We start from the raw sequence: 27,660 nt of genomic DNA, 5'->3' as shown, positions 1-27,660 counted from the left end.
TTCACTGACTTTCTACTGTAGTACAGTCAGTCTTTCAGACCCTTTTCCACATTTCAAGTCAGAATATTCAATATGCATCTGTGACTTTTAACTATTTTGAGGATACCTTTTGTTTTCTGCACCTTGAAGAATCAGTGCTTGCTTTTCTTCTTCGAGATCGGGTCTTTCTCGAGCAACAACAATTCCCAACAGTTGATCCTGCATTCCCTCAGGAGTGATCATAAAATTCAGCAAGGTGACCTATATAGGATATGTACAAGTATTGTATTATGTATAAATGTAAATATCTGCACATTTTGTGATTTAATGAAACAAAACAAAGCAGCCAATGCTTGACCTTTCAATACCATTGTTTTTAATTTGATCAAAAATAGTGTAACATTTAAAAGCAAACTTTAATATCATAAGCAACAGCAAAACATGAACAAGAAATATTTACAGTTACAATATAATATTTACAGTTACAATGAGTCTAAATTAACCCCTTCACAACCAATGATGTACCCGGTACTTTATGAAAAGATGTCCTTAGAGGACCAATGATGTACCTGGTCGTCAGATTAAAAAAAAAAAAAAAAAAAAAAAACCTTCCCACGCAGGATCATTACTGTAGTTGATCGATTGATGACCACAGCAGTCAGCCTAAAGCAGATCCTCTGCTCCTCTGAACATGTGATCCGTGCTACAGCCAATCATGTGCAGCGATACATGCCAACTTAAATTTTATAAATGTGTAATATATCTAGTGGTACTTGTAAAGTCTTGGACATTTTCTAAAACCTAACCCTACATACAAATTAGTTAAATAACTATTCAAACAGACATAGTTGAAAAATGAATAGGTAATCTAACCTTTACAGATGTTTCTGGTAAATAGTGAGGATTTCTTAGCTTAGTGGTAATATAGAACCGAAAGTCTGGAGCATACTCAATGGTGGAATCTCCCAGACGAATGCATATACTCCCTCCTTGTTTAAATGTCTGCTTTAGTAGAAGAGGCTCAAGAATAGGATCCAGTTCTTCACCCACATTTTCCAATAACACTGCAAACATAGTCAAAGTTAATCATTCTAGCCTTTTCAAGAGACAATGGTAGAAATATTTGTGACCTTGGACAATCTAAACTCTTTTGTTACATAAAGATCCCTATAGCATCAGGCACAGATCTAAGCTGTTTTTATAATTTTTCTAGATAGATTCAAAACAGAGAGGAGGGCTCCTTAAAATAAGCCTAATATATATAATATCCTACAAAGTATATACAATTCTCACTACAATCAAACCATCCTTGCCCAGGCAATCCCTCACCTTCCGTCTCATTGCCCCCTCAACCTACTAACTGACAATAAGCCACTGATTGACAAGGTGTCCACAAAAAATTCCAGAAAGACTCTGACATTGCGGTGACCTAATCTCATACTTCACCAGATGAACAGGCATCAAGCTTCTCGATATTTTCTGTTCATCAATTCTCCAGGGTATATTTAGCAAAGCAGAGAAAGCAGCGATATAGCAGGATGGTGTGTCACACCATGAGAAAGCCCCAAACGTAACATTAGGGCCAAATGCGTTGTGTGAAAGCGAACAGCAGGCAGGTGACTTTTACTTTTGTATTCATTTCGGATATCCACTGGACAGCCTGTATAGCGGTAGCTCTTCAACGAGGCGGTTATAGAGAGGACTGGACTACGTGGTGATCATTGTCATTTATGTTGATATAGGTTATTTTTTTATTTGTTGAAATAAATTTTACATCACTTACCTATATTGCTGCTTTCTCTGCTTTGCTGTATACACCCTGGAGAATCGATACCGGTTCATCTGGTGAAGGCACATTATACAGAGCCGTGGACTGGGAGTGGGGCATTTTAACCCTGTTTTTCATACATATTACACTATATTATGTTTATATTTGCTCTTTTCCTTAGCATATGCTGCATGCATCTACTCTCTGTATCATCTTAGAATTAGACGTTAAGTTCCTGTATGTTACTTCGAGTGGTTACAGCGTACCTCCTCACTTTTATATAACTCTTTTTACCTTTTAGTGAGACACTAGAGGGTGTGGTGCTGCAGTTTTGTCATTTTACTGGGCGCAGGGTATATAACTAATATTTTATTTTAAAAATGTTGCATACTCGCCAGTGTCATTAAGTTGCCCATGGCTGAAAGCGAACCTGACACCTAAAGCAATCATACTAGTATATGTATTGCCCATGTCGATGTGTTTTATTAACATTTTAATTGAAATGGTTTGTGGTGTTAAATCCCAAATGAGGAACTCCTCCTTTTTTGGTCCCATACCCCAGGACAGTGCGCGTTCCCAAACGTTACGCATCACATATATTACAGCCTACTGGCGGCAGTGGGAGTGCCCACTAATGTCAGCAGTGCCACTCACTGACTTGAGTGGGCAGTCTAGTCAAGGCCCACAAGTTCCCAGGTATAAGAATATGATGTAAGGACAGCATAACTATGACTCTATTTAGTTGTAAACTCCAGCAACAACGTTGGGAGGCGTAACCCAGTTTCCCCATAGCACCACTTGATGGGATGCAGCACTTGATAGGGTGAGCACAATAAATAAATACAAGATTATAGGAAATAAAAAGGATTGGGTCAGAAAGGGGTACACAAATGAATATTCAAACAGATATGTGACGGTTATACCTTATTATTGGTTATTTAGTAATCTGGGAATTAGATATTTTTTATTGCAAATAAAAACTGAAGTGCATGTCATAAAAAAACTGTAATATTACATATTTAATGAAGTATCAGGAACATTTAATAAAGATGAAATATAAATAGTGTATATTTCCAGTGCGTTTTATAAGGTTTCATGCATTTTAGATTAAAAAAAACAATGAATGTTGAAAGATTGCTTTCATAAATGCAGAAATATGCTTTTTCTCACAGAACAATTAAAAGAGCTAATTAAGAGAATTTTCCACAAATGAATTTTTGAACATGCAAATTTTACCACCTGCTGTTTAATACAGCAATTAGAGCTCTAATTTGATTAACGATCAATATGAAATGAAAGGTTGTAAATGCCTTATTTTTATTACAATTTCTTAGAGGGTTTTAACTCTAGTTATATCTGCCATATATATATTTCAAACAAACCTTACCTGGGGTACCAAACTGGATGCAGTTTTCTAGCGTCCTCACAAAGTCAGGATCACTTAGCTTAATTATATGAAGGCTATTCGCTTTTTCCATATTCTTCACCCATTTATTTGCTTGACCCTGCGGATCAATCATCAAGGGCCACCGTCTTGCGTTCCTATAATTGTATTCACATACACACTTAACATTGCTTATTTATACATTACACACATTAGATATGCAGTCTCCTTTGGGGTTTATTGAATTTTACCTCTATGACCCAGTCAAAACAAAGGCATGAATAATGCAAAAGGTGACAGGCAAATTCTTTAATCAGTCTGGCTTTTATAGGAGAAGATAAGGTGAGAATAATCAGATGGTATCTTCAATAATGAATCCACATATAATGAAAATTAAAACATAATTAGGATGTGCTTTACTTTTCCATTAGACTGGAAATAACTGGACAAAAATAGCAATGGGTGATGATCTTAATTTAATTAAGTATGCATAAAATAATAGCCATGCCATGTACAGTTATATAAAAATCTATACTTTGCTTAAATGCCTTTGACTTTCTCTGTAACTGCAAAAGGATGGACAAGAGTTATTGCCATTTACGTGCATCAAAGAGATAATAAAGACCTGAATCATGTAGATTTGGAGGAAAAATCATCATCGTTTTGAGTGTTTACCTACTTTAGAGTAGCTTACCAAAACATTTTGTTTTTAAAGGTTTAACATATCTTCGCCTATTCTGAAGACATGATAAACAAACAACCTTTAGTTAAAATAAGCAAGAAACACAATTTGAGGCCAATCCATGACTCAATATCGTTCAGAATTATTTATTATAATTATTTCATGATTTATGAATTCAGGTTGATGCAATAAAAGGCCAAAGGCTATTATGACCTACCTGTACTATGATTTAGTATATTAGTAATAATTTTCACACCTATGGATAAACAAGTGAAGCTTCCATCTGTGTTCTACTCTGTTTTCAACACATCCAACTGTGATGTGGATGGTGTACCCTCATCATGCCAAACAGTTGAGTATGCTCAGCTCGGACTTGATTCTAAGAAGGCTTCAAACTAGGTCAACCTGAAGAGCAGAGGATCCAATTTTCCTACTCTCACAGGTACTAAACCAAAAGGTAGAGAAACGTCTCTAGCCTCTTCTTGTGCCGCTTAAATATACTATAGAATGAAGCACAGCATAAAGACAGTTTCACTGTCTCGCTACCGTTCCCCTTTTGCTGTAATCCATTCCTGGATTTCCTTATGCTCTGTCCTGTACTTCTGATTCTTTGATTCCAGTCCTGCTCTTAGCTTCAGCTTCTGTTTCCTTTATAAGGTGTGCCTCACCCATTTGTTAAGTTTGTCTCAGTCAGCAGTCTAAAGGTATGTCCTTCTCGGTTCTGTGTTTAGATTCAATGTTTAGTTTCAGCTTATTAGTAATTCAGTGGACCCACTGAATATTGGAGTACTTTGGCGTAGTGGTGGGCTAAGCATACTATGGCCATAAGATGCGACTAAATCTCCAATTGCTATCATATAGTCCTAGGCTAGTCCTGTATTTATGTGTCAGTCTTATGTACCTTTGCCCTCTTTTCCCTGAATCACCTGAGGCTCTTGGTTCCTCTCTCCCCTCCCCATGTCCCAGTTTAAGATATCCTATTCTTGTTTAAAGGAGAAGCGTCTGAGGATCTCGGCTCCTCACTCCATCACTTGTGTTCCTTGCCTTGTTTCCCTGTCCTTTGTTGTGTCCTGTACCATTTATGTCTTGTCTGGCTATGCTTTTTGCTTGGTCTCCATGTTCCTTGCTCTGTCCCCCTTGCTCGCTGAGTCCCCTTGCTTGTTATGTTTCTCTTTACCCTCAGCTATTACTCCCAGCCTGCAGAATCCTGCACATTTCTCTGTTGAGCTATGTCTCATGTCTGCTCCAGGGTGCCTGCAGGATATTACCAAGTTGTGCTGTTATGACAGGGCTGGTATGTGGCTGCGCAACCCTAGGTGCTCAACACCCAGGAGAGGGCAGTCGCCCTGCACCAGGCCCTGTCTGACTCTGCTACTGCGCTATAACACCTGAACACCATCATTGGGCACTCTGGGTCATTACAGTCATCTGTATGGACCCAGTCCCTTACAGTATTATACCCTGACCAAAATGCCATTTAGTCAACAACACTACTGCATTCTAGAAGAAATAGGCAAGGTATCGTCTGATCTCCCCTGGCTGGCCCAATGAGCTGCAAAATTGATAGAGGTTCATGTGTCACCTCTATGAGCACAGACCTTTATTAGAGCTCCCATAGCACCACCTTGCTTTGCATTGAAGTTGGGCCGTGTGGAAGCGCCCTTTCATCCAGAGACTCTGGGGGAAATCTGGCAAGTTCCCAGGTATGGTTATTAACCTATGTAAGGAATTTGCAGAAGCAAGACAGCTTTATTTTTTTTATGCTAAGGAAATGTCAAGTGTTGCAGTGCACCCTGTGTTGGTAAGTTTGAGGCTGCTGAGACTGGTAAAAGTAGCTAATGTTATCGTATATTGAGTGCGGCCACCTACTGGACACACAGCTGCATTAATTAGAACGTTTTAATCAGTTATCCTAGTAAAACCGAGCAGCTTAAGTAGCGTCTACCTGCTGCATACATGTGATCTATAGGCCACTAGTCTTAAAGAGTCAGGGCTCATTTTCCTTCTCATTCTAGTACTAAAGCTAAATAAATGGTTGACAAAAATAGTATAGTGTAAAATATTATTATAAAACAAAACAAATATTTTTCAGTCACAATACCCAATCTAGCTTTTTTTTTTTTTTAGAAAGAATAATAACAAATGTAAAAGATGTATAAGCTAAACCAGTTTAACAAAAGGTGGAAGGAATATTAGCATGAAAATAGTTCTTTCCCGTAAATATGGGCCCACTATGGAATTAGATAGCAAATAATCTCTGCAGGGCTTCTTTCTCTAAGACCCATTAAATAAAGAACCCAAATAAATTGCACATTTAAATGCATGTGTTAGTTATATGGCCCTGGCAGCAGCAGGGGGTAACCAAAAGTGCCAGAACAGAATGGTTCCAACAACATCCATTTCTTCCCAGTACTAAAACTCTGGGAAATGGAAACATGTTCTCGCTAACTTGTTACAAATACAGGAAGACTCATAATTCTCACAAATCAAAAGCATTATAAATGAGAACATTGGTCACATTGATATGCAATGTTTCAGAAAAGTAGCAATGGCATTAGAAACATTACAGAGCACATTCAGATCCCTCTAGTCAATTATCTAATTGATCTGCTTCAATAATCAGCATTAACAACTAATTCAAAGGTGGAAGATCATTGCTTGAAAAGAGACGCTAGGAACTTATCAAATAAGTGAATTAACTGGAATGTATTGATTGTTAAGTTGTAGTGTTGCTTACATTTCTGAATATATGGCAATGTGTACCATACTCATCGCATGCCCTAACTACAATGCCTTTTAATTCATTAATTTTTTATGGTGGGTCCAGGCCTATGAGCTCACGGGTTACTAGGATATAAATTCTGTACTGAAAGCCCAGCGCTACAAAATAGGCTGGCACTTTACAAATACATGACAATTATTGTTTTGCTAAGTTATAATTAAGCAGCTTTCAGGAAAAATCAACAGACCTTGTATTGTTACTGGCACAAGAATGATAATCATAATTACAGTTTTGTTTTTCTTCATGAAGCTCTTACACAACAGACCTTACTTTGTAGCTGGCATAAATATGAGGGAAAAAATATTTTTTATTTTAATGTGCTTTTGGGCCATTACCCTAGAAAAGTACATAATTTGTTATAGAGGATTTTGCCTTTAGCAGCTGACTATTCAGAGACAAGTTTGATTATTATGACAGTATTGCAACTTTTCATGTTTTTTTAGGTTACTTAATATGTCAGAAAATCAATTTTACCAAAATTCCAAATTAATCATGAACTGCATGTGACTTACGAAATAATAATTCCATTATCAATAGAGAAGCTGTCAGAGGGTAAACCGGCAATGTTCCATGCTCGGATTTTCACAGGCTCTCCTAAAGTGGTTGCAAGAGAAAAATCTTCTGAGCAGTGTATATTTTTAGTTTTGCATAGGGAAGTCCATTCTTTTGTTTGCATCTGAAAAATTAAAGATTATTAGTATTAGGATGATGCAATTAAAAAACTAATCACTGGTAACGCACATGGTACAGATCCTAAAATCACTGAATTTAAATGTATATTGCTAATTTGCTACTACAGTAGTACAGTTATTGTTATGCTCTACACAACATCTTCAAGATGTGACAGGCAGGTCCACCTTAGGGCAACTCAGTCACCTACATAAATGGTTAGAAGATAAAAATGGATGCACACATACAATAGTTTCAAGATATTTGTAGTAAATGGTTTGCACTTATTTACCCTATATTTTCTGCTGAGAAGATAAAACCCAGCTGCGATTTAGATGTTGGTATGTGACAAGTGCTGGCCATACGTGTGTGAGGACTCAAAAATGTTTTTATCTCACCATCTCCTACATTTCCCAAAAGGCCAGGCCAGGCACCATGCTTGCTTATACCCAAAGCAGGACTGAATCTTAGGAGGGTTGCAGGGTTGATCTCATGCAACCTCTTTAGGAGATCAAGCATGCATTAAACCAATGTAGACATTGTATAAGAATAATCAAGTGGGAAACTTAGGCAATCATGAATGATGGACCAAAAATTCAGTGCCTTTTGTTGTAGAAAATCAGCCCTGCACTAAAGCAATAGACACCCCACAAAAATGTCATGTTCATTTCTCAACTTTGGAGAAAGGTTCACTTTAAGAGTAAAACATTTCTGTAACGTATACCTTCACTACTCATGACATTCCCGATTATCATTATTGACTGTATTTTATGGTTTTCTCTTTTTATGAAATCTGCAAATGTGTCATATCAATTTATCTTAGCAGAGATTTATCTTTGCAAGAAGGAAAGGAATGTGTCACCGTGAAATACTGTCTTCCTAACAGTAATGCCTTATTTTACAAGTTTGCCCTTGTAACCAGACCAAAACAATCACTTAGATCGCAATAATTGAAATGAGACAATATGTCTCATAATCTTCACACATCTTGCACCTTGTTAGTCACAGCGAGAGTTGCAGTCAACAGTTAATGTGTCAAAAGCTGTATGTCTTTGTTACAGGCAAAAATATCCTGAATGCTAGACATTCTAGAAAACATCATGATTTTGCAAAATGTATATATCTATCTATCTGCTATTCATCATCTGCATTGACAGTGTGAATTATAGACTTGAGTGCAGTTTTATGACATCCTTCTGACGGAAAACCACAATGCAGCCAAGAATAGTAGTATGGTAAGACAATAACAGAGGAGGTTAGGGAAGGAAGGATCAAGGCAATTGAGCTATGTAGCGGAAAAAAAGTAGCATGAATAATACGGGGACTGTAAGCTTTAGAATGCTGACTAAAGAATATATAACAAATGTCTACTGCGAGTATCTAACACTAAAGGGAAAATCAAAAGAATTTTAATTTAGATATTCATAATAAAAATAAGATAACTAGGATGTAATCCTAGGATGTAATCACCACAGACATCAAAATCATGTAATTATAGAGCTAACCGGGATGAATTAATCATTAGTTCAATTATCAACCCCCAAATTATTCATTTTATTCTCTGTGGTACTTTTCAAAAGCAAGTTTGCTCCTTTTTGGATATTTAGCGGAACTGAATACAATTGTTAGATTTCTTCTGTGGACTTTGTAAGCTCAGGTTAAATGGAAATATTAAAAGAAAAAATAAATACCGGTATACCTCACAATTTATATTACATGTTGCATTCTATTCCATGTAACATGACATGATAGCTGTCTTCAGTGTCACAATTTGAGCAGAGGCTGCTGCAGCCCTTATATTGCAGCTCCAAAATATGTTGTGTTGGAGCACTACCTGCTCCTGGTGCTGATGCTTGGCACTGTCCCAGGTTTCTAGTTTACTGGCAGCCATTAGTATGGGAGAGTGTTGTGCTAAGTGCTAGGTGACTGGTAAGGATACGTAGTATAGTATCAATTTGCATTTTAAGGGGGTGCAAATGAGTTATGAATAATGCAAATCAAAAAATATTTTTTAGCCCCCACTATGTGTCTGGAAAAAATGGCCAATGTGATTATCCCAGTAACGTGTGAGACATGCTGAGACCAAAGTAACAGGAGCATATAATGTGACATATATAAACCCAGCGCTCCTCAACATGCCTTGTGCGTTTAGTGCTAGCATTAGAGAGACAGATATTGGTAGTTAAATGTCAAGTGTTGATATGAGGCCACTACAATAAAGAGAGTGATATTCAATGGCTTTGACAAAAAAACAGCAGATCCTAACAATTAATAGAGATTTACTTTCAAAGCCAATTCATGTAAATGCTCTTCAATTACCAATGTTTTGACCTCCATAAGTTGAGTACAAGAAAAAAGTATCACCAAAGGCCACCATTTAAGGTCTGGACCCAAGCTGATACTAGATCTAAAGGCTTGTGATGGCGGCCCTGGCTCTGTACAATGTTCTATCTTCCACAATATGTTACAGAGAGCACAAAAACAGCAAACATCAAGTCCTTGAATATTTTAATATACCCTAACCATATGCTTAACTAATAAGATAATATGTGCTGTTTGACATTGTGGAAAGGTTTGAGGAAATGAATGCTTGTGTGATATTTATGCTTGCTGTCCCGGGCCCTGCCAATCAGTTGTGCTATGGACATTGAACGTGGTATTTCAATTTAAAAGAAATATTGCTAGCTGTCACATTGTCCTTAGGTTCCACGTGTATTCACATTTCACTGTTTGGATGCATAGTCATCTACATTCCCACGGCTACACATCCACCTGAGTTGACAATATGTTAGAATTCCTGCATACTTAATTAACTACAAATACATTTATGCATGAATTTCTGTTCCAAGTAAACATTTGCATACTCTTTAGATTCCTATCGGAACACTAAGTCAATACTTATGAATGTTTTAATAAAAAACTAAAGGTTAGCATGCACATCAGACAGATCAAATCATAACCTGTGGGATTCCTGGCTCCTGAATACAAAAAAATATATCATACATTGAATTATTTGTATACTAGTCAACTGCAAAGAATAGGTTTTGCTTAGAGACTCTGAAAAGGCAAAAGCCCGAGATTGGATTTGGTTTTTAAAATACAGGGCTGGTCGTAGTGTCAAGAGACTCAGCCAGCTGCTCGGGGGAACTAGGCCAGAAGAGGGCATTAGAATAAAAACAAGAAATGGATTAGAGTGAAATTAAAAACATATAACATGTCATCACTAAAATAAATAGCATGATCAAATACAAATGTGCAAACCTGTGCACATATGCACATATATGTTCAAGCAATAAGAAGGCTATTGGATTAATATGTGGGTCCAGTGTGAAAAAATGTAATCATATTCTGCCCACTATAATAAAGTAAGGCTTTTAAGTAAGGGATTTAGCAGAGGCGTCAGGGACATCAGCTTGTCCCTTTAACAAATTGTTAACTGCTGCTTTAATAAAATTATATCACACAAAAAAAGCTACTTAAGTCATTTTCTTTCCAATGATTTATATTAACAACTTAAATCTCTTGGGTCAATGTACTAAAACCTGGCAAACTACCCCTAAAATTAAAAGCTGCCTGGTATCTTGGAAATACCCATAGATGTATATAGGACATTTTTGTGAAGCAAAATATATATATATCTTCACTTTAGACTTCATGTCAATTATAAAGCTTGTGCAGTTCATTAACCCCTTAATGACAAAGCCCGTACATGTACGGGCTCATAATGCATTGTTTTCAATGGGTTTAGGGACCGCCCATTGTCCTTAAGGGGTTAAAAGTGGTTCCAGTTGGAAAAAAGTGAGTTCAGGAACACATGTAATTGTAGAACAAAATATACATACCATTTGCAAATGGAAAAAGGGAAACTTATGCTTGTGGATTCACACAATGCTATGTGAATGCCCGTCTGCATATTTTGGAGAATATAGCACTATTGCTAATCCAAAGAGCAAGCCTTGGAGTCTAATATATCACTTGACTCCAGCGTATTATGCTGAGGTGAACAAAAGATCAGTGGAATAGGCACTGATCAAAGAAAAAGCTGAAGCTGAAAAAAAAGCTACGGCAGATTTATACTAAACGCTGACCAACAGTGCCACCAAGAGAAACCTCTGTGAAATCATTCACAGCCTTCACCAGATTGCATTGTATTGATATATAGCTACCATATAGACACACACCTCATGTGCCTTCATTTGGGGCATTTGTTCCAATGAAAGAAAAGATTACTAAACGTCAAAAAATTTACCATATCATTATTTACACTTCGGTACAGAAGCAGCTCATTTAACGATAGTATATTTTATTACCGAAGCAGCTGATTTAACTTTAGAGGTTAATTAATACACAAGCAAGTGAATAAACTACTGAACCAAGTACCCGCTGGACAAACATATTGGGACACCAGGGACTTTTATGACATTGCATTCTAAATACATAGACATTAATATGTAGTTGGCCCCCCTTTGCAGCTATAACCGCTTTCACTCTTCAGGGAAGGCTTTCCACAAGATTTTGGAGTGTTTTTGCCCATTCACCCAGTAGAGCATTTGTGAGGTCAGGCACCGACGTTGGTCGAGAAGGCCTGGCTCGCAATCTCCATTTCAGGTCATCCCAAAGTTTCATGTCTTGCTGGTAAAACAAACCATTTATAATGGTGATGAAAATCCCATGCACTTAAAATTAAGAAAGAACAAAAGCACTGCTAAACACTAACTTACATCCACTTGTTTTTCCCACAGAAATTCTGTAGTGCGGGAGATTCTGGGTAGGCATATGCAAATCAAACGATCCGTTATTTCTTAATATAACATAATACATAAGTGAGTTTTTGATCTACGCATATGCAACGACATTCCATAATACAGCCTTTTAGATCCAACACAATGACAGTGGAAACCTCAACGCAGATTGCAAAGGGCTTTTGTGTTGCGTCAGGTACTTGATTTAAAAACGTTTGGCAAAGAAACACATCGCTACCACCATGTCAGCTGGAGAAAGCATATTTAAAAACATTTAACTGCTTTGTTAATATTCCATAATTATTAAAGGGAAAATAATGCCTTGTGACCGGTATGGCTTCTACTTTCCTAACATAGACTAGGTTTTCTCTTCAGAGGGCACATGGAATTCTGAATCACAAATGATTCAAATTATCTGTCCAAGCTTGTTTATACTAATTCAAAAATGCATCAATGTGGTTTATTTCAGACGAAAGCACCTATATTGGACATCCTAAATCATGGATTCATGTATTAATAAACATTTCTGTCAGCTTTTGGAGGCCTCTCAGAAGTTTGAGGAAAGTTTCAAGTTGGATCGATATGTCAATTAAAAAAAAACAACTCTTACTTACTGACACTAAATAATTCTAAAACATTTCCAAACCTCCATTTCTAATTCAAACAATGTTTCATAAACGTGTACACAGGTTATTGCAGAATATTGTAAAGGGGGACAACATCCTGCTTTGTGGTTTAAATAACACACTGCATCCAAATAATTTAGAAGCACATTTAAAACACAATGGTAAACCCTGAGAGCACACGCTATGATTTTTTTTTTTTTTTACAGTGATGTTAAGCATTCCCAGGCTTAATTATATATTGTTAAAAAATGGTACCGAACAAAACAACTTTATTTGGTTTCAGCCTCTTAGCAAATGTGGCCTTTGAGAGCCAGGTTATTGATGACATTCTGAAGCAAAGATGTAACTTTTGATCTTCACGGAGGCTGATTGCTCATTAGTACAGTGTACAATTATATGACAGCAGCTATTAAAAATGAACACATTCATGCATTTTAAGCAGAAAAAAAATACTTACTGACATCTCTGGTAAAAATCCACAATTTCACAGAGTGTGATGCATTAGGGAAAAACAATTATCAGTTTTTAGATTAAGAATATATTATCTTTTAGAAACAGTTTTAAACAAAATGGTAGCCTCCATTGCTTGTTTACATTTGAATTTCACCACATATCCTTATATCCATATCCTTATCCTTAAATAGATACGGTACATGTACCAGGAGCTTTAATTTGAATAAAAGTAATGTCTTACAGGGAGTATCGCAATATACTGTCTACTCTGATTATTGTAGACAGGTTTCATAGAAATTCACTGGAAATACAGAGATTTACCTCCTTGTACTGCAATTGTTCACATTGTAATTCAATATGGACAACTGCTATGGTTAGTCCTAATATTTTAGCATTGTTACTGCCACATGAGTAAAAGTTCTCAACCTTACATATCAAGCTGTTGATCACCCAAAACTCCCATGTTTGCCAGCCAGTTGATTTTGTGATCAAACATTTGGCATGCCCTGGGAAGAAAGCATTTTATTTGATATCATTCACAAACAGAATATTCTCCAGGGATTTCAAGAGTTTAGAAAAACTATTCTTTTATTTAACTATTAAAATGAGTTTTTTAATTAAACAATATGTGTCAAAAGTCTCCGAAAAAGTCCTAGTTCTCATCTTGATTATGATACCAAGGAAAAATGTAATAATTCCGTATTTTACTTACACCCAATTAAATTTCAGCTTTAGACGTACCTGCCGGAAGCTTGAAGTAAATGCACCTTGATAAGCCACAATCCCAGAAGAAATAAGGATATCTCCAGTAAGGTTGATATATAGTTTTCCTAGTTCTATTGCTGTTTGGCTCCATCTTGTTTTCTCACCACCTAATCCTCCAATCAGCTGCTCAGCACGATCAAGTTTTTTGCTGCACAAATCAACCTGAACGTAAAAATAAGTATTAACCTAAACCTCTTCCAAAACATAGTAAATATAAACATTTCTGTATAGTTAGGGTACAAAAAAAATTAGCACAACACAGTTTTATTTTTGGGGAAGAGGTAAGATAGGGATTTCAGTAAGGCATATGCATATGTTTTCGAACCATGTTCTAACCTTTAATATATGCAATGATGTGTAAACATAAATAACAGGTGATACTACAAACCACCAATGGGAAGCTACTGCTAACAGTACAGTAGAACTTAGAACCCACGGCTGAAGCAGCTAACGTATAACCCAAGTGTAACTGAATTTAATATACTGCTCTCACTACTTACTATCAAGACTTTCTCTACATCATGTGCAGTAAACCAAACAACATTTGGGCTATATTCATGAAACACAATTTTGCAGCAAGTGGTACAATTGCCAGAACCATTCATAACGCATCCATGGTGACTGCTCCACATTTAGCACCTTGTCTTAGGATCATTCAATAAATTGTGTGTTTTTTGGCAATTTATGGTGCCTAGTTAACTTTCATTGCTTTCCTCACAGAATTGCACAACAGAGTTTCAGTTAAAAAGTTTGTGGTCACTTATTCTTTTCATGGAAATCAAGGACATTTCTAGCTGTGCTAACATAATTGCAAAAGGGTTTTCTATTGATTAATTAGCTTTATAAACTTGCATTACCTAACACAACAGTACACCTATGAAGGTATTCCATTAAAAATGTCCAGCTGCAACAGTCATTAACAACATTAACACTGTATTTCTGAAATGTCTACATGACCCCAAACTTTTGAATGGTAGGTGATATCACCACAACAAAATATTAATTCAAGGCATACCTAGATACTAACACCAAAACAATTGTGATTTTATTACTCTAGAAAACAAAGGGAAAAACCTAATCAAAAAGAATAGTACCCAAACTAGCTGTTAGCAAAACAGAACACAAAACCCTTGACATAAATAAATATGCACTTTTATTGAAGCTCATCAATCCTTCTGTGCAAAGACAGATAATTAATGCCAAGTAATTTGCGAGCTGGAGTCCCCTGAAAATAATTTACACAGAGCTGTCAACACATTATATTTTGCTAAGTATGTGAGGTAAAACAGCTTATCATGTAAAAAAAAATATATATATATAAGAGTAAGACAAGGTTATTTTATTATAACCCCAGAACAATTCATTTCTGGTGGGTGAATAGGTTTTTTTTTATTACTTATTTTAATAATTATTTTAAACAGTGAATTTTAATGTGTATCTTTGACTAATCTGTAACAAATGTTAAGCTAAACATTAGCTGATTTTACCTATAAATGACAAGCTCGGGTTTTGTGGAAGAAAATGAGCTATATCACTTTTTAAATGTTCATTCTGCCAAAGAGCGTGCACAAGTATTCTACAATATGATCTGTATAAATATTGTTTTAATTAAATTGTCTAGGTTTACTGTGATTTCATGAATATAGAATGAACTAATCTATCACAAGGTGAAAATCTAAAAGTAAATTATTGAGTGATCTTAATTTTCTATTAGAGGGCTGTTTTTACTGTGCAGTTATGATATCAAGGACAATATGAAAAATAATCCTCTTAACAACCTATGCAAAAAGGCTTTCATATTATGGTAAGTTAATTTAGAAATTATTATTTAGCTTTCATTCAGTATTCCCTTATACCTTAAATGCACTTTGAGGCCAGGTGCCGACAAATGACATGCATGCGGCCTGCTGGATACAGGTGACCTCAGGGCCAGCCCTACTATGGAGCAGAGTGGGGCAATTGCCCCAGCGGCACGTTTCCGCCCCAAGAAATGCTTTAGGACGCCGCAGCCAGCAGCAAGCTAGTGATTGGAGGTCAGCTCTCACGTGACAGCATTAGTTTCCCGGAGAGCGCGTTGACGTCAGGCGTCACATGGGGGGGGCATTACACACTTCGCTCCAGGCAGCACAATGTCTTGGGCCGACACTGGGTGACATCACACTACACTTGTACACAATGTACTTTTTATTCAGCTATTTTTGCTTTTCCACATTTTTCTTCTCTTTTGTTGTACAGTTTTCTGTGATTGGTATAATACTTTTACAAAAACATGATACTTAGATCCATCTAACTATAGCATATGCACATTCCTTTATCTTTGATTTAGAAATAGGTCACTCCTGATACTGTAAGTAGAGAGTAGACTTGCGCATTCGGATTCGTACAACGTCCCAAAAAGCTTAACAGTTTTTATCTGAAATGTATGGGTCCACATTCACGCACACGCATTCTCTCACACTCCCATTCACTCTCTCTCTCATGCTCTCTAAATGTTTCCCTACCTTCTTTGCTGACCGCTTCTGCTTCTACTATGCACTTCTGCATTTTCATCTTCTCCCTTCTTGCCTTTACTCTGTCTTCAATCCTTGATATGCTATCCTCTTTCTTGGTCCACATCTTCGTGGACATAACTCGTAACCCAGTGTGAACTTGGGTCAAAATCGCAGAGCTGCAGTGACGTCTCCCCCAATCCTCCAATCGGGGAAGATGACCTCACTGAAAGCGCCAGCTGAGGGCAATATGGCCACGCTTGCGGTGAAGTCCTCTCCCAATCCTCCAATCCGGAGAGAGGGCATCACTGCAAGCAGCACCATATTGCCATTAGTTCACAAGATGGCAAGATGACAATGCTTGTAGTGATGTCCTCTACTGTGATTGGAGAGATGATGTCACCAACAGCGCCGCCATATTACCTTCGGTTCACCTGAGGGCAAAATGGTGGCGCTTGCAGTGATGTCCTCTACCATGACTGGAGTATTGTGAGAGGGCATCACCGCAAGAGCCTCCCTATTGCCCTGAGTTGGCACTTTCAGTGACATCCTCTCCCACAATTGTCATCTTGGAGGAAGTTGACATCTTCCACTTCCTTGGAGGAAGTTGACAGGTTATGTCGGCAAAGTTGCGGACAAAGAAAGATGATACCAGATTAAGGATTGAAGACTGAAGATAGAAGATGATGAACAAGAAGATGCAGAAGAAGATGTGGAAGCGGAAGTGGTTAGCAGAAGCAGAAGGGATCTGCAGAGAAAGTAGGGAAACATTTAGAGAGTCTGAGAGTGAATGAGAATGAGCATGTGAGAGAGTGAGTGAGAGTGAATGTGGGCACCAAATTAAAAATTACCTTGAATTTCAAACCGAATGGGCCAAAAACAAACCGAGAAATCGCATACACACTGATTCACATATGCACACACCATCACATACACATGAAATACCTTTTCTATTATAGAGATTATTAGGAAGCCTTATATGGGCCATTGTTTATCATGTGCGTTCCCAAATAGAGCTTTGTTAAAGAGAAACTAATCTGATTTAGTTTGCATTAATGTGTGTTACAGTGATGTTTTTGGTAGAATACATTGCATAGCTGCTGTAAAAGATCTAGTGTGATATAAAAATTGGGTGGAAGAGAGAAAAATAGCTGCATTGAGTGTGATTATTAGTGATATTCGTCATTTGATTCCAAAAGTACCATCACATTGCTTCAAACAAGACATAAGGCTTGTGGCAGTTTTGGCCACTTCCAGTTGGTTACAAGCACTTAAATTTGTTAGAAACCATGCAAAAAATACATATTATTTTCAATTTAATGTATACTAAATACAAATAATTACACAAGGTAGAAATCATTCTATTAAAACTAGATATTGCCAATAGCAAATTTCTACACCACTTTTACAATTTGTTGGGCTTATCCATCAACATAACTGACATTTTGGCATTATTTATTAATGATATGTTCTCAGTTCATGATTTTATTCTTTTACTATATGAAATTCTAAAATGTTCATATATATACCTGGTTTTCCAAGTCTGCTTTCTTTTGCTTGTTTTCTTCAAGTTTTTCTTCCAGTTTAGCCAATTTATCTTGAACTTCCTTCAGAGCTGCTTGCTTCTTCCTCAGACCATCCATTGCAACTTTTAGTTCACTCTCAGCTTGCTTCAGCTTTACTTTTTTTGGAGCAACAATCTTGGCCACTCTAAAAGATACAAAACATACAAGGCCAACATTTAGCGTTAAAGTTTAGCATCACAGGTAACAAGTGCTACAGAAATGACTGTAGGAAAAACTTTTACCCACGGGCGTAGGAACCGGGGGGGACAGGGGGGACAGATCCCCCCCAGGAAATCATAAGGGGGGGGACCGATAATATAGAAATCCCCCCCCCAGGGCTGTACGTGAGGCGAGTGCACTCGGGTGCAGCTGTGAGGGTGCTCACAAATCCGTGATCTCCCCAACCAGTCCTGCAGGCTGCAGCTGCATTAAGGTCACACTCACCAGCGTGCTGTCTGTAACTGAGCGCCGGGGCGACGGGATATGACGTTTATATCCATAAACATATGGCATAAACAGCTGTGCGCAGCCGCACTGCCATGACTGTGAGCGGCAAAAAGGAAAGTTGGAAGAGAAATCAGAAAGGAGGAAGAGAAATCAGAAAGGAGGAAGAGAAAGCAGAAAGGAGGAAGAGAAAGCAGAAAGGAGGAAGAGAAAGGTAAGAGATGTGGAAAACGAAGGTAGGTGGGTGGATATGATGTGGAAAACGAAGGTGGGTGGGTATGATGTGGAAAACGAAGGTAGGTAGGTAGGTGGGTATGATGTGGAAAACGAAGGTGGGTGGTTGGATATGATGTGGAAAACGAAGGTGGGTGGGTATGATGTGGAAGACGAAGGTAGGTGGGTGGGGGGTCTGATGTGGAAAACGAAGGTGGGGGGGTCTGATGTGGAGAACAAAGGTTGTGGAGGGGGGTTTGATGTGGAGGGGGGTCTGATGTGGAGAACAAAGGTTGTGGAGGGGGGTCTGATGTGGAGAACAAAGGTTGTGGAGGGGGGTCTGATGTGGAGAACAAAGGTTTGGGGGGGGTCTGATGTGGAGAACGAAGGTGGGGGGTCTGATGGTAGATTTGTGTGTACATATACATATGGTGAGGCATGTGTATGGGTACTTGGGCAGGCATATGTGTTTGTGTATAGGGCAGCTGTGTATATGTGCATGTATGTGCATACGTGTGTATGGGCTGTGTATATGTGTACGTCTGTATGGGCAGTGTATATGTGTACGTCTGTATGGGCAGTGTATATGTGTACATCTGTATGGGCAGTGCATATGTGTACGTCTGTATGGCCAGTGTATATGTGTACGTCTGTATGGGCAGTGTATATGTGTACGTCTGTATGGGCAGTGCATATGTGTACGTCTGTATGGGCAGTGTATATGTTTACGTCTGTATGGGCAGTGCATATGTGTACGTCTGTATGGGCAGTGTATATGTGTATGTGTGTATAAGCAGTGTATATGTGTATGTGTGTATGGGCAGTGTATACGTGTACGTCTGTATGGGCAGTGTATATGTGTGTATATAAGGAGTGTATACGTGTATACGTCTGTGTAAGTATGCGCAAGGGCAGTGTATATTTATGGGGAGGCGTGTGTGTGTGAGCAGTTTATGTATGTTTGGGCAGGCGTGTATAAGGGTAGTGCATATGTGTGAGTACTGGCAAGTGTGTATCTGCAGGCAATTGCAGCGTATATGTGTGTTTTTGTGGGCAGGCATGCGTAAGAGCAGTGCATATGTGTGTATGAGCAGGCATGTCGTACTTAAAGGGAAGATAATGATTCCCTGTAACACATGTCTAACCCATTGTGTGTGTGTGTGTGCATGCGTGTGTATGTTATTCAAGTGTTTAAGCGTGTGGATATGTTCCTGTGTGCATGACGTGTTAGGAGTGTTAGACGTGTTAGATGGTTCCTTCAGTACATCATAGTAGTCTCTGTGGTCGTGTCCAGTGGGGTCCATCTGTGGTTGTAAGATTTTTCTTTTTTTGTGAGTTTCTGTGGGAATTTTCTCCCATTCATCTAGTAGAACGTTTTATGAGCTGAAGGTGATATACCAAGACATTTTGGACAACACTATGCTTCTAACTTTGTGGGAACAGTTTTGGGGACGGTCCTTTTCTATTCCATCATGACTGTGCCCCAGTGTACAAAACAAGGTCAATCGTTCCCAGAAGAGTGGAAGCTGTTATAGCTGCAAAGGGGGACCAACTACATATTAATGTCTATGTATTTATAATGCAATGTCATAAAAGTCCCTGTTGGTTAAATGGTCAGGTATACCCTACCAGTAAAAATGCTATCCCCCCCCAGATTTTTAGGGGTTCCTACGCCCATGCTTTTACCCCGCTCCTTCTGCAACACGAAAAGAAGCAGGTGAGGTAAGGTGGTAATATAAGTTTGTGCTTCCAATTTCTTTTATTGTTTGCGTGCTTGGGTATGTGCCGATGTTTTGTTTATCGATTCAAAAACCTAAAAACAATCAGTGGAGATTGTTTTTAAAAGTCTTAACTGACAGTCTAAAGTCTTAGACTATCAAATACCCCTCACTGGCTCGCATTGGCATCTAGCACATGAGCTTCTATCCACACCAACATACCAAATAGAATTTTGGATCCCTCTATCGCATCATTAGCATCAATATAGTATATTGGACCTGTTGCTGTGTCCCAAATTATTTGTTACACATATTAGGGAAGGAACTTAAGTAAATGGTAACCTACAATAGTCAGTATTTTGGCGGTTAAGCAAGTGGAATAGAGAATTTGCATAATTTGACTAAATGTCTTCCCATTTTCGCCTGTTGAGACCTGAGCCCTTACTTGGTTCTTGATCTCGTCTACATAAAATATATAAAACACTGTAAAAAAGACACTTTTGTACTCGTCTACATAAAATATATAAAACACTGTAAAAAAAGACACCTTTTGCACATAAGCAGTTTATAGAAAATTATAGAACTTTTTTTAAAATGAAAAAAAAACATTACTTGTCATAGGAATCCATGGCAACCACCCATTTACAGAGTCCTTCGGCTGCAGTCGATGCATTACGGATCTTATCTGGAACAAATTCAGCATTGGTGATATACTGCTTCCTTATGATGCTCATATATGCAGGTGGAATGTTATCCTTGTCATATTCATGAAGTGACTGAAGAAATTTTATGTCACCCAAAATTCTCCTTGCTGGTCCCCAGAAATCCTCAATTTTTTTTCCTGAGCCAGAAGGATCTGGAATTTTGTCTGGTTTGACTCCTTTCAAAATGCAAATTGCCTCCATAACAAGCTTAACTCCAGCAGGGGGATTATTCATGGTCTTCACCACTGTGATATCCTACAACAGACAATTTCTTAAATTAATTGTTAACATCTTCACCTTTAGCCCTCAACAATCTCAAACAATATTTTTGGATAGACCCTATTAGGCACCTTTAAATCCATATTTTTTTTCAAACAACATACAGAATCCTCCATGCATTTGCAAAAGGGACCACACAATAAAATTTGCATTTTGTGCATGTGATGGCTGATGTGTCCCTTTTATTTAGTATTCCATATGGTAACTTAATTTACCTAAGTACAAAACTAATCTTACTTTGTTTTAACTTCTTACCAATAATATAAGTAAAGCAATAACCCATCAGATTGGAAATGTACATTTCCAATGAAAATGAAAAAAATCATAGAAAAAAAAAAAACTTTTGAACTGCCCATGGTATACACATATGGTAGAATTCTAATATACACACAACAGTAAAATATAGGATTGGGAAAACCAGGTAGATCCATTTTAAATCTGTAAATGTAAATGAAAACTAAGACATTTTATTGTTTCCCGTAATGTAGGCACAACATAACGGTGTTTGCCATGTACGTTTAGATAAAACAAATAAAAAATCAGAAAATAAGAAATCCTTTTTCCCTGACAAAGGAACAGAAGGTAAGATTCCTTACACTATTTTTTGCTAAAAAGGGAACCAGAGTACAATTGTTTCTTACCTGGAAACATTCTTAACGGTCAAGACATATCCGCATCCCCAGAGGTTATATAAAAATGGCCAAGGTACATTTACTTTATCTACCTAATCCTAACCCAGGCACAGATGAAACATAAAATGTTTATCTAGTAGGAGACAATTTGAAGAACTGGCATAGCTAGCATGCTGCATGTAAAACAATAGTTGTTTTCTGTGTAATCACCAAAATGAAACCCATTATTTATCCAACAAAGTTACTTATTTATTGATTGGGTTTTGGCTAAATGTTCCTGCAATAGTAGTAATTAGTTAATTACAGATTAAAAAAACATACATACACCACCTCTTTGCTATATGGTGTTTGCTGTACACGCTTCAGAACAAGGTATAGCCCCTTAAGGACAATGGGCGGTCCCTAAACCCATTGAAAACAATGCATGTACGGTCTTTGTCATTAAGGGGTTAAGAATGTGATCCCTCAGCTACAACAGGAACATGAGATTTTGCTCCAGTAACTAAACATCAGTAATCCTCAAAACATGTTTTATTCCACAAAAGACCCCATGGAAGCTTAGTGAAAACAAAATGAAACCGTACTGTTCACTGATATTTGCATAATATGTATTTTCTTTTTCTGTGTTATAGCAGCTGAGAAGGTATCTTGGATAGCAAGAATCCATTCTATTAATCTTAATAAACTTTCTGAGAGGTATTTACACATTAATTAGTTTTTTTACTGCCGGTACTTTGCATATCATTAAAGCATAATTTAGATAATTTAATGCTCGTACAAGAAAGAAAATAACAATCAAGTTTTATAAACTATGCTACTACACTTTGTTTATTGAATTGTTAGCACATTTATCAATCTAATAATGTGCTATTCTTAAACACAAAAGCTGTATTTCAAGTATGTGCGTGTCTGCGATGTATGAAATATATATGCCTCATACCTGTCCAGTAAGAGTGTCCAGAGCAGCAAGAGCAGATTCCAGAACTGGCAAAGCTTGTGCCAGGTCGCTGTCACATTCATCCTTGATTGCTTTGGCTGCCATAGCCTGTTCATTAGCCACAGCTTCGTCTGCTTTTACAATCTTCTCTGTCTTGGCCACCTCTATGGATTCTCTTTCAATAACTACCATCATCTCATCAACTTCTCTGCTGGCCACCTTTAGCTGAGGCTGAAGGGCCTCTAATTCGCTCTGCATAGTGGACACCTGAGATGAAGCAGATTCCAGCTTCTCTAAACCCACTTCATATCTCCGCTTCATTGACATAACCTCTCTGCAACATAAAAAAATAAAACCATTTAAGATACAATTTGAACACCTCACTGCCTACTGACTATGACATTGCTGACCTTACATGTTTGACTTTAAGCACATTAAAGGATGAGTATAAGTAAAATAAAGAAATGCAGATTGGTCTATCGATATGCAGACAACTCAGCAGTGCGGACTGACCAAAGAAACTGCCATGAAAACATGACATTTGTGAATGAAACACCTTTTTGGGACCAATGAAGCAAATAATTTGTTTCACAGATTCCCCACCAAGAAATATATGGGCATGATTGCCCCTTTAAATAAAAAAGCATTTTACTTAATATAGTAATTATTCAGCTTATTCTGTTTAACTCTTAAATTAATACATCATTCCACCCTACTGAAACTGTTCAATCTGTGGTATTACACTGTTCATCAAGCAGAAACTTACATTTATTCACTTCAGTGTTTTTACCCAACTAAACATCCTAAAATGAATTTTAATGCATGCCTTGATGTGATGAAATAGATATTGTGTTGACAGCAGAAACATACCGTATTTGCTCGATTATGAGACAAGGTTTTTTCAGAGCAGAATCAATACTTACGACCGCTTTTTCTCCAGTAAAGTTTTAAATGTGGAGATCAATTCCAGATATGATGTAGGGGTCACATAGTTGTATCTTTGAAGTTCATGGCGGAATTTCTCAGACAAAGCCATCGTAGATGTATGGAAACTTTTACACATGTCAATGCAACCATTTCGAATGTCATCTGACATTTCAATATCCTCAAGAAAGCGAGTGGCAACAGCTTGCAGGGCATCTTCTGGCCATGTCTGATGTGTTGAAACAGAGAATACCTTTTCAATCATGTCCTCAAAACATTTAACTCGCAAGAAAGGTTTCACCAATAAGAAGTGCAAAATTAAAATGTGAATTTCAGCAAGTAATTTAAAGGTAGTAATTGCCAATTACCAGATCTGACACTCATAAATAGAATAAATATGTGAGATATTTTGTGATGTGCACTTCAAAGAAAAGAATGAGGACAGAACACAAAAAAGTATGAAAAAGTGTGAATGAAGCAGTTCTAACTAAAGTGAAATACATAATTAATATGGTGGTACAAACAAATGTAAGCGCTCAAGCTCCACTACAGTATTTTGGTCCATTTCCCTTATATCAAGCACAGTTGGAGCTCAGCTAAAGTGCAGCTCAGAGAGGCATACTTGGGTTCTTTGGCTCCACCAGCCAGCTACACAAACCTTTAGTAATACAAGCTGTTAATTGACTAACACAATTATGTACACAACCTGAAATCATACCTGAAACCAGTCAATTGTACAACAATTAACAAGGGCTGGAAACTTGCGGAGTCGGTTACGAAATGCATCGCCAATTGGACTCATGGCCAGGACCACATGCAGCTGGTCACGACACCGGTCAATGAATAAGTTAAATAGAGCCAGAGGGCTTCCATCAGTTTGCTTTGACTTATCCCTTTGACGATCTATTTGTCGCATCCGTTCACAGATTTCTTGCTTTTCATCAGGTGCAAAAAGGTTTGGCACCTCTCCAGCATTTAGTAAATTGTTTATATCTTCTAAGAAAGATTCCTTTTTGATCTGGGTGTCAGTGAACAAAAATACACCTTGCATCTCTCCTTCGGTAGATCTCCTAAGAATCTGTTTCAGGTCTTCACGCCACTCAGCATTACCATAACTCTTAGAAATTTCAACTTGGAATAGTCTCTGGTCAGCCATATGTACAGCTAATCTAGTGACTGACTGACGTCCACTTCCACCAACACCAACTAGAAGAGCATGGCTCCTAGGTTGCTTCAAAATACGTGATATTCTGCATATGTGTTCAATAGCAAATCTGAACAGCACAAGATTCATTGGCTTCTTGCTAATGTTGTTAAATTCTTCAAGGTGGCTCTCCACAACTGAACATAGTTTATCAACATCCCTTATTTCTCTGTAATTTGTGTCTTCCCTTTTAGGGTCATGGAAGTCACAGAACATTAAGCTGCGCAAATCATCCTCCTCAACTTTGCCATCATCATTGAAATCAAGATGCTGAAACAGCTGATGGAAGTCTTCCCGCATGTGACTTTTCACCACCTCTTCAATGTATCCAACAAGCCAAGACCGGTCAGCATTATCCACCAGGCGATCATAATAAACTCTGAGAACCTAGAGCGAAGAAATGCATCACAAGCATAAGCAAAAAACTGTCACAGTTAGTTATTTCTAGGATACAAAGCAACTGGTTTGCAGACCAATAGAATAATTTGGTTTCATGAACTTAAAAGCAGCTTATTCACAGCCTATATCAGTTATATTTTACAACTATTTTATTTGTCAATGTTTCTAATAATAATAGAATAACTATTTTATGCAACTATAGATAATTAAATCCATGGATAATTAATAGGAGGTACATATTTAGTTTTCTTTATTCTTATGTCCTTCTAAGCATTGAAATCTCACATTTTCTGCTATCACTGATAACTGCACTTGGAAGTGAGAACCTACAAGTTCAATGTTTAAACTCACTAAATCCCCATTACCTACCAAGCCAAAAAGTCTACAAGATAGCATTGCAATTTTACTTAAACTTTATTTGGAGCATTCTTTTTTGTGCCCACATCATAAAGAAAGGTTTAACAAGGGCAGGGTTGCAGTTTATAAGCATGCCTGTGATGTTTCGGGTTTGACCCAGCGTCTCTTTGTGAAATGCTCTTTCTGCGGGTCTCTGTGTCACATTTCTCTTTCTTCAGGCTTGGGAAGCTGTGTTTTGCCACGCCCACTCCCCACCCACTCATTATTGTCAATGGCTCAATACACATGGTTAGCCCCACCCCTGTGTGTGTGTGGCTGACACCAACCCCCAGGGGAGGGAGAGCTCCGGGTAACTTGCCCTGGGAGGTTCCCAGGTATCTTTATAATGGTATCACTGAATAGGTATAGCTAAAGTATTTTTGGGGGGACTGAGGTTTTGCAGGTTGATGAATTTTACAGCCAACACATGTTGTTTGTAGTATAAACTATAAGAGACTATGCTTCGATGTGTCAATGTGTTAACCACCACTTTGGCACTCAGTTAGCTATAGTAAGCTCAGTATGGACCTGGAAGCCTATTATTCATAGCCTCCAATGCAAATAATGCCTGTCCTTGCTGCCTTTACTGAAACCAGGAAGCATTGGCATGTACATTTCTTGTACATGTTCAGTAGCATTCCCATTGAAGCCATTGCATGTATGCTAGCAAAGCATCAGTGTTCAGATCATGGGTTGATCCAGAGGGAGCAGCAGGGCAATTTCTCCCCTCGACAAAAGGCGGTGGTATGGTCCAGAAGTAAGGATAAAAAGGTAAGCCCCTTTTTATCTCCCTAAATGCAAGGGGAGCATGTTGAGGCATCACAGGGTAAGTGAGTTGTGTGTGTCTAGTTATTTTACTGTGCATGTGTGTCTGGGTATGTTAGTGTAAGTGTGAGTATTAGTATGATTCTTGGGATGTGCGTGTGTCCATGTGTGTTAGTGTTGACATGTCTGCTTGTGTTAGTGTCTGGATGTGTATTAGTGTTTAATGTCTGGGTGTTTTAGTGTGTCTGGATATGTGTGTGCATGTGTGTTAGCGTGAGTGTGTGTAAGTGTCTAGGTGTGTGCGTTAGTGGAAGTGTGTGTGTTTGTGTGTTGGTGACTATGTGTCTGTGTGTTAGTGTAAATGTCTGGCTGTGTTTTACTGTGAGTGACCCTCCGCGGTCAGGCCTTGGATCAGACCCTTGATCATAGCATACACGTGACTGGCTCCTATAACTATCATTCAGTAGAACAACAAAACAAAAAAGGATTTTCAAAAGAATTACCTCATGGACCCACATGCGTTTAATCAGTAGTGGAGAATCTGATGTTTCAGGTCTTGACAAACAAATCCCTTGAATCACTCGAGAGAAGTCACGAAGATTGAAAAGATAGTGAGATTTTGTTGGCGTAGGAAGTAGATTCTTCATTGCTTCTTTGTATACCGCCATGGTACTGTGTATAATTTGTGGTGTTAAGGCTGCATATTCACCAGGAAAATTATATCTATGGACAGGATAATTAACAGTAATTATAGTACAGAAAAACATAAAATTAAGAAAAACATTAATCTTGTACATTTTGTAAAATGCAGGCTAACAGAGATCAGCATTACAGTCTAAATTCGGCATGCAGTTTTATTCTTTTTCACCCAACTTGTCAGTAGCTCTTCAAGATTACAACTCATGAAGCATATTAAGGTTGCTTCCAGGAACTCATGACCCTTTCACAGCAACATGTATTAAATCCAGTAGTTGTTATTGCATAGACAATTTCCAGATGTAAAAAAATGACACTTGGGCTTAATATCAACTGATCCTTGCATTTTATGAATCGTCTTGATTGTTTTCAAATAATTTCACAGTTAGCTACTTAATAACAGCTTTAATATTTTGTGATATGTTTCAGCAGCTACTACAGCAGC

General features: G+C 37.8%; 1 protein-coding gene across 1 annotated transcript in view; it reads right to left on the bottom strand.

The window, feature by feature from the left end:
- The window catches only part of DNAH7 (dynein axonemal heavy chain 7), a 106,711-nt gene that overhangs the window by 35,120 nt on the left and 43,931 nt on the right, over window positions 1-27,660 (bottom strand). Inside the window, exons 39-49 of the mRNA XM_053472239.1 lie at window positions 27,023-27,242; window positions 24,474-25,346; window positions 23,755-23,984; window positions 22,835-23,165; window positions 20,892-21,238; window positions 17,869-18,049; window positions 13,827-14,012; window positions 7,108-7,271; window positions 3,135-3,289; window positions 853-1,043; window positions 107-240 (exon numbers count right to left, since the gene is read on the bottom strand). Coding sequence (XP_053328214.1) covers window positions 107-240; window positions 853-1,043; window positions 3,135-3,289; window positions 7,108-7,271; window positions 13,827-14,012; window positions 17,869-18,049; window positions 20,892-21,238; window positions 22,835-23,165; window positions 23,755-23,984; window positions 24,474-25,346; window positions 27,023-27,242 — 3,012 coding nt within the window. The remainder of the gene's footprint in view (window positions 1-106; window positions 241-852; window positions 1,044-3,134; window positions 3,290-7,107; window positions 7,272-13,826; window positions 14,013-17,868; window positions 18,050-20,891; window positions 21,239-22,834; window positions 23,166-23,754; window positions 23,985-24,473; window positions 25,347-27,022; window positions 27,243-27,660) is intronic.

This window comes from Spea bombifrons, chromosome 7 (genome assembly GCF_027358695.1).
Source record: "Spea bombifrons isolate aSpeBom1 chromosome 7, aSpeBom1.2.pri, whole genome shotgun sequence".
Classification (NCBI taxonomy): Eukaryota; Metazoa; Chordata; class Amphibia; order Anura; family Pelobatidae; genus Spea; species Spea bombifrons.
Note: the sequence above shows the minus strand (reverse complement) of the source record. Positions and strands in the feature narration are given on the sequence as shown.